Here is an 8,069-nt window from a genome sequence, read left to right on the forward strand (position 1 = left end):
CCCCCGCGGCTGACCCCCCCCGCGGCTGACCCCCCCCGCGGCTGCGCACACCGGCGCCCCGGGGACCCCGGGTCGGAGTGGGGGGGGCGATGCCTTGGCGTCCCCTGCCCCGCTAGGAACTTTGCAACTTTCCAGGATGACAGGACCGTGCAGGGGTCGCCAAAGGAGCTACACCCCCCCCAAAAATAACAGGCCAGGATGGGAGCCCGCGGACCCAAAGGAGCAACACCCCCCCCAAAATAACAGGCCAGGATGGGAGCCGGGGGACCCCTGGGTTCCTCGCAGCCCCTCCCCTGGGGAAGATGCAGAGGAAATCAGGTCTGAAAGCGGGCTTCTAACACAACCAGGCCCCGAGTGCGCTCACCCCCACATGCCAACCCCTCCAAAGAGGGCAGAGCAGGTTCCTTGGCCCCTGGCAGCCCTGGGAAGGCAGCACTTCTGGAGGGGGCACCTCCAGCCATCTTTCCAGCTGCAGACCTGGACCTGGGGGTGAAGTCGGGGAGAACTGAGGGCAGGGGCCGAGAATGGGGTGCAGTTAAAATACACACAGGGCCCGGCGCGGGTGGCTCACACCTGTCATCCCAGCTCCTCAGGAGGCTGCCATCTGAGGATCACAGTTCAAAGCCAGCCTGGGCAGGAAAGCCCATGAGACTCTGATCTCCATTGAACCACCAGAAAACCAGAAGTGGCGCTGTGGCCCGAGCAGTAGAGCGCCCGCCTTGAGCTGAAGAGCTGAGGGACAGCGCCCAGGCCCCGAGTTCAGGCCCCACATGTCCTCACAGGGGTGGCCTGGTTGAAGAGTTCTGGAGTTGTTAGCACTTTATGACTGGAAGGCAACAGAAGTTGCTAGGGTGGGGGTGTCTCCTGAGTTCTTGGCTGTTTCCCTTAAGACCATTAGAGGTAGGCCTTGCCATTTTGAGGTGCAGTTTGCCCTCCTGGGGTTTTCACTTTCCTGGACCCTAAAATGATTGCATAAGGAACTAAAACAGATCAAAGAGCACAGATACAAAAGTGTGGGGGCCTTCCCTCCAATTACAGGACTCAGTAAAAGCATCCTGTGTGTGTGTGTATGTATGTGTGTGTGTATCCTTTAGCCTTACCTTTGTTGGTCAAGAGGCTTGAACTCAGGGCCTGGGCGCTGTCCCTGAGCTCTTTTGTTCAAGGCGAGCACTCTACCACTTAGAGTGCCGCTTCGGGTTTTCCAGTGGTTCATTGAAGATAAGAGTCTCTCTGGCTTTCCTGCCTCAGCTGGCTTTGAACTGTGATCCTCAGATCTCTACCTCCTGAGTAGTTAGAATGTCAGGCATCAGCCACTGGCTCCCAACTGGTTTACTTTTTTAATTTATAATTTTTTTCTTCTGAGTCTTACTATATAACCCAGACTGCTCTGAGGAACTTCAGCTCCTCCTGCCTCCTACCTCCTGAGTTGCTGGGATTACAGGTGTGAGGGACCATATTTGGTCATGCGTTTTCTCTGGAATATTCTGCCAACTTCCCAAAGTCACGGTATAGAGTAAGGATGTTCCAGTTACTCCACATTTTTGCCCAAACACAGTCAGTGCTTTTAATTTGAGCACATCTAGGGTAATGCAAGCAACGCATCTCCTTGATAGCTAATGATGCTGGGGCTGTTTCCTGGAAGGCTCTTGTGTTTAAGTCTTTGGCCTATTTAGAAAAAAATGTATTGTCTTTTATTAGGAATTTGTGGAAACTTCTTTATTATAAGAGTGCCTTTGACATTTACAATAATCTGTTCTATGTTTTCTTGTGCACTTGATGGCTTTCTTTCTTTTTAGTGGCACTGTGATTTTTTTTTTTTTTAGATCTGGTCGTGGGGCCTGAACTCTGGGCCTGGGCGCTGTCCCTGAGCTTCTTTTGTTCAAGGTGAGCACTCTACCACTAGAGCCACAGTGCCACTTCCAGCTTTTTCTGTGTATATGGTACTGAGGAATTGAACCCAGGGCTTCATGCCCCTCTAAGGCCTCCTGAGTAGCTAGGTTTACAACAATTTGGTTTGTGGCTGGGTTTTTTTTTTTTTTTTTTTTGATGGTTTAAACTCGAGACCTCATGCTGGCCGGGCACGTGCTCTACCATTTGAGTTAACGCCTCCAGCCATGATGACTTGGCTGGGTTTTGTAGATGCGTTATTTCAAGCAAGCTTTCATGGGTAGCTTAGAAGCAGGGTGGAGCGGTTTATGACTCTGGCCTCTAGGGGGAGCTATGGTGCTCGTTCTGCATTTCTGCCCCCGAAATGTGGAATCTGCATTAGAGAAAATCTCCTGCAGGATTCAAATATTCTAGCATGTGACATTAGGAGCCCAATCTATTTTCTTCCTTTTTTTCTAATATTACTGACACTGGACTTTGAACTCAAGCTCACTTGGCTTATTTGCTTGTGTGGCCCTCTAACACTTGAGCAATACCTCTAGTTGTGTGTGTGTGTGTGTGTGTGTGTGTGTGTGTGTGTGTGTTATTTCTGAGATAGGGTCCTACTTCCTGCCCATAGGTTCCTGGTCCTTGATCCATGTATTGTAGGACACTGGTCGCTCATACCTGTAATACTCCTTACTCAGGAGGCTGAAATACAAGGAACATGGCTCAAAGCCAGCCAGGTAGGAAAGTCTATAAGACTCTGTCTGGGGGCTGGGAAGGTGGCTCAGTGGTAGAGCGCTTGCCTTGCCTGCATGAGGCCCTGGGTTTGATTCCTCAGCACCACATAAACAAAAAGAAAAAAAGCCGGAAGTGGCGCTGTGGCTCAAGTGGTAGAACGCTAGCCTTGAGCTGAAGAGCTGAGGGACAGCACCCAGGCCCAGAGTTCAGGCCCCACAAGCGGACCCCCCGCCAAAAAAAAAGACTCTGTCTGTAACTAACCAGCAAAACGAAACAAAAAACCCAGGCTGGAGGTGTGGCTTAGGTGCTAAAGGGCCAGTTGAATAAGTAAGCTGAGCAAGGGGGAGGCCCCGAGTTCAAGTCCTGGTACTGGAAAAATGGAACTTATTTTTGAGAACTGAGACGCAAAACGAATGCCGTAAGAATTGGAGAAGGCTGGATGCTGGTGGATCATGCCTATAGTACTAGTTAGGAGGTTGAGATATGAGGATCATTTATCTCCAGTAAAATACTCAGAAAAAAACCTCAAATGGATCTGTGACTCAAGTGGTAGAGCACTAGCATTGAGCACAGAGAGGCTCAGGGACAGTGTCCAGGCCCTAAGTTCAAGTCCTAGGACTGGCAAAAAAAGAAAGAAAGCAAGAGGGAGAGAGAAAGAAAAGAAAGAAAGAAAAAAGAAAGGAAAAGAAAGGAAGGAAGGAAAGATGAAAACTTTTTGGGTTTATTTTCCTAAATGAAGCTTGCTAAAAGTGTTTTTATTTTTTATTTGTTGCCAGTCCTGGGGCCTGAACTCTGGGTCTGGGCGCTGTCCCTCAGCTCTTCAGCTCAAGGCTAGCCCTCTACCACTTGAGCCACAGCGCCACTTCCGGCTTTTTTCTTTTTGCTTATGTGGTGCTGGGGAATCGAACCCTGGGCCTCATGTATGCAAGGCAAGCACTCTACCACTGAGTCATCTTCCCAGCCCACTTCTGGCATTTTTCTGTGTATGTGGTGCTGAGGAATCGAACCCAGAGCTGCCTGCATGCTAGGTGAGCACTCTACCACTGAGCCACCTTCCCAAGGCCCGTTGTTTTTTGAAAGTAATTCTTTTGCACATTCATTCTCTCTACAGATATTCCTGCATGGCCCTTGTGCTGTGCAACAGGCTGCACAGGAGATTTAGGATGAGGCTGGGTTCTAGCCGGAGACACGCATCATTCTGTTGCTAGGCTCCTTAGAACAGGAGCGGCGGGCTGAGTTCCAGCCTAGGCATTCCAGAGGAGGTTGCTACAACAAACAGTCTGGATTGTTCTTCCATACTTGCCAGTTGCTCCTGGGGAGACTTGTGCTCCTGGGGAGACTTGTGCTTCTGGGGATACTTGTGCTTCTGGGGAGACTTGTGCTCCTGGGGAGACTTGTGCTTCTGGGGAGACTTGTGCTCCTGGGGAGACTTGTGTGCTGTCGAGCACGGCTGCAGCCCACTGGCGTGGGTGACTACAGAGAGGCGCGCTTGGCGAGGATGTGAAGTGAGTCTGGACATGAGAATGGGCTGGGACCGGGCCTCGGTGAGGGCGGCCGGGTGCAGAGTTCCTTCACCTAAAACTTGTACTCTGTGTGTGTGTGTATGTGTGTGTGCGTGCGCGCGTGTGTGCTGGTCCTAGGGCTTGAACTCAGGGCCCAGACTCTGTCTCTGAGTTTTTGTGCTCAAGGATAGTGCTCTAGCACTTTGGCTTTTTGGTGGTTCATTGGAGATAAGAGTCTCAGGGACTAGGCTGGGAAGGTGGCTCAGTGGTAGAGCGCTTGCCTTGCATGCCACAGGCCCTGGGTTTGATTCCTCAGCACCACATAAGCAAAAAGGAAAAAGCCGGAAGTGGCGCTGTGGCTCAAGTGGTAGAGTGCTAGCCTTGAGCTGAAGAGCTGAGGGACAGCACCCAGGCCCAGAGTTCAGGCCCCACAAGCGGACCCCCCGCCAAAAAAAAAGACTCTGTCTGTAACTAACCAGCAAAACGAAACAAAAAACCCAGGCTGGAGGTGTGGCTTAGGTGCTAAAGGGCCAGTTGAATAAGTAAGCTGAGCAAGGGGGAGGCCCCGAGTTCAAGTCCTGGTACTGGAAAAATGGAACTTATTTTTGAGAACTGAGACGCAAAACGAATGCCGTAAGAATTGGAGAAGGCTGGATGCTGGTGGATCATGCCTATAGTACTAGTTAGGAGGTTGAGATATGAGGATCATTTATCTCCAGTAAAATACTCAGAAAAAAACCTCAAATGGATCTGTGACTCAAGTGGTAGAGCACTAGCATTGAGCACAGAGAGGCTCAAGGACAGTGCCAGGCCCTGAACTCAATCTCCAGGACCAGCAAAAAATAAAGAGTCTCAGGGACTTTCCTGTCCAGGCTGGCTTTCAACTTTGATCCTCAGACCTCAGCCTCCTGAGTAGCTGGGATGACAGTTGGGAGCCACCGGCGCCTGGCTTTCTGATTTGTAAACACTTTTTTTTTTTTTTTAAGATTATTTGGTCAGTCATGGGGCCTGAACTCTGGGCCTGGGCGCTGTCCCTCAGCTCTTCAGCTCAAGGCTGGCGCTCGACCCCTTGAGCCACAGCGCCACTTCTGGCTTTTTTCTGCTTATGTGGTGCTGAGGAATCGAACCCAGGGCTTCGTGCATGCGAGGCGAGCGCTCTACCACTGAGCCACCTTCCCAACCCACGCATTTTTTTTTTAAACCTGGCAGGGAAGAGGGAGGAGGCGGCTCGTGGCCGACAGAGATGCCTGTGGCTATGGAGTACGAGGTGAACAGCTCCGACTGGGACATCTTGGGGAGGAGCATAGAGTACATCATGGAGGCTCTCCAGGTGTCTGGCCAGGTGAGCACCTTCCAGGTAGACCCTGGCCAGGACAGGGCCACCTGGGCCAGCTGGCTGGGCTGTGCTGGGAGAAGGGGAGGGACTTCCGGGCCACCCCAGCCCCGGCTCAGGGTGCCCATTGGCTGCCTCCTTTCTCACGGACCCCCCCTCCGCCTCTCAGCCTTGCGTGCACCCTGAGCGTCTGTCTCTTCCGACAGCTGTCACCTGAAGAAGCCTTGGAGGTCCTCAAGCTGCTGGCAGTCAGGATCTCAAACAACAAGATGTCCACCGGGCTGTGCCGGAAGCTGACGGACATCATCATCAACTATCTGCGGATGACGGTGGGCATCTGTGTCTCCGGGCTGGGGGTGGGGTGCGGGAGGGCTGTCTGGGGGTGGGGAGAGGGAGGGGGCCAGCTCCCCAGGCTGGGGGGGTCAAGGGGAAAGACGGGTGCTAGATCTAAACCCTGGAGATTCTCTCTCTCTCTCTCTCTCTTTCTCTCTCTTTTTTTTTTTGTCGGTCATGGGGCTTGAACTCTGGGCCTGGGCGCTGTCCCTCAGCTCTTCAGCTCAAGGCTAGCGCTCTACCACTTGAGCTACAGCGCCACTTCCGGTTTTCTGATGGTTTTATTGGAGATAGGAGTCTCACAGTCTCTCCTGCCCGGGCTGGCTTTGAACCGTGATCCTCAGGTCTCAGCCTCCTGAGCAGCTAGGATGACAGGCGTGAGCCACCAGCGCCCGGCTTCTCTCTTTCTTCTTCTGGTCTTGGGGCTTGAACTCAGGGCCTGGGCACCGTCTCTGAGCTTCTTTTGCTGAAGGCTAGCTAGGCTAGCTACCACGGAGCCACATTCCCAATCCAGGGAACCCAGGTTTGGTTTTGTTTTTGGTGTCAGTGTGCTGTGGTTTGGACTGAGGACCTTGAGCTCAGGGTTGGAGTTTTTGGTGCAGGGCTGGTGCTCTCCCATTTGAGCCACACCTCCACTTTGGTTTTTGTTTTTTGCTTTGTTTTTGAGGCTTAAATTGGGGATGGGAGTGTCTCAGATTGGTCTGTCCAAGCTGACTTCAAACCGCCATCCTCAGACCTCAGCCTCCTGAGTGGCCGGGATGCCAGGCGTGCGCCGCGGCCCCTGGCTCGGTCACACACAAGTGTATCATTCCCCTGATGTCCTACCTACGAGCTCTCTTTCTTTCTGCAGTTGTGTCCCCAACCTCTGTTCCTCCTTCTGAGGCTTTGCTTAGAGCTGCGGCGGAGTTCAGTGCTTTGGGACCGCAGACCCCCGCCCCGCGGCTAGAGCCTTGTACAGGAAGACCTTCCTGTCCTCCTTGCTCCCTCCATCCCCGGGGGTGGATTGGGACCGGGCGGGGTTTACAATGGCTGGGGTTGGTGGCTGCCCTAGTGAGCTGCTGAAACCAACTGCTGACCAAAGCCGACTCTCCAGAGATCCTGGCCTGGACAGCCTGTCCTTCTCCTTTCCAGAAGCTGGAAGAGGAGCTGGAGGAGGTCAGCACCATGGTCCTCATGGCCCTGGGCTTCCATTACCCCGGCGTGGTCATCATCAAGCTCCTGAACAAACCGCGTCTGCGCAGCCTGCCTCCCAGGAGCCTCCTGGTGGCCGTGGGAAAACTCAACCTCAGCCCGGGTATGAACTATGAACGGCCGGCCCCCATGCGCCCGCGAGGGCTCAGCCCGGGTATGAACTATGATCAGCCGGCCCCCATGCGCCCGCGAGGGCCTCAGCGTCAGGAGGGCGGGGTGGGAGGCGAGGGTGGACCGAGGAGAGGAGAGGACAGGGACAGACCAGGCCCTAGGGGCTGATGGGAACGCAGGAGGAGGAAGGGCCCAGAAGGAAGATGCAGGCAGAGAAGATGGGAACACAGGGGAGCGGACGGGAGCCACAAAGGTGAGAAGCAGAACCAGAGCCCCTCGGCAGTGGGAGGGGACGAAACGGCAGCTTGGAATTTGCTGGGAAAGTTCTAGTGTAGCAGCTGGGTGGGGCTCGAATCTCCATCCCATGTCCACCCACGGCTGTGTCCAGCAGTAGCTCTGTGGACAGAATTATCTCCTTTATCTTTATCTACGTGCCTTCCTTCCTCCATTATGAAGAAAAATCAGAGCTGGGCGCTGGAAGCTCCCGCCTGTCATCCCAGCCATCTCAGGAGGCTGAGATCTGAGGATCAAGGTTGGAGGCCAGTCAGGGGAGGAAGGTCCGTGAGACTCTGATCTCCAGTGAACCACCAGAAAACCAGAAGTGGTGCCGTGGCTCAAGTAGCAGAGCGCCAGCCTTGAGCATAAAGAAGCTCAGCGATGGCTCCTAGGCCCTGAGTTCAAGCCCCACGACCACCAAAAAAAAAAAGAAAAAAATCAAGTCACCAGGCTCCCCCTTCGTGTGTGTTTATATGTGTGTGCCGCCCCTGGGCCTTGAATTGGGGCCCGGGAGCTGGGCCTCAGCTTTGTCCCTCAAGGCTGGCGCTGCACCCCTTGGCCAGAGGGCACCTTTCCTGCCTCTCCCCTTAGGAGCAGCCGCCTACGTCGGGGTCACGTGGGAGCACGTGCTGCCTCTGCTGAGGGTAGCGGTGGAGGAGAAGGACAGGCTGGCCCTGTGTCAGGGTGAGGCTCCGCGGGGACCAGGGGGAGCC

At 53.8% G+C, this 8,069-nt stretch overlaps 1 protein-coding gene across 1 annotated transcript in view; it reads right to left on the minus strand.

Moving 5' to 3' along the window:
• The window catches only part of Fkbp4 (FK506 binding protein 4, 59kDa), an 11,795-nt gene extending 7,666 nt beyond the window's left edge, over positions 1–4,129 (minus strand). Inside the window, exons 1-2 of the mRNA XM_013023609.1 lie at positions 3,910–4,129; positions 365–483 (exon numbers count right to left, since the gene is read on the minus strand). Of these exons, the coding sequence (XP_012879063.1) occupies positions 365–483; positions 3,910–4,129 (339 nt within the window). The remainder of the gene's footprint in view (positions 1–364; positions 484–3,909) is intronic.
• Between the last annotated feature and the right edge of the window lie 3,940 nt (positions 4,130–8,069).

This window comes from Dipodomys ordii, unplaced genomic scaffold, assembly GCF_000151885.1.
Source record: "Dipodomys ordii isolate 6190 unplaced genomic scaffold, Dord_2.0 Scaffold69, whole genome shotgun sequence".
Classification (NCBI taxonomy): domain Eukaryota; kingdom Metazoa; phylum Chordata; class Mammalia; order Rodentia; family Heteromyidae; genus Dipodomys; species Dipodomys ordii.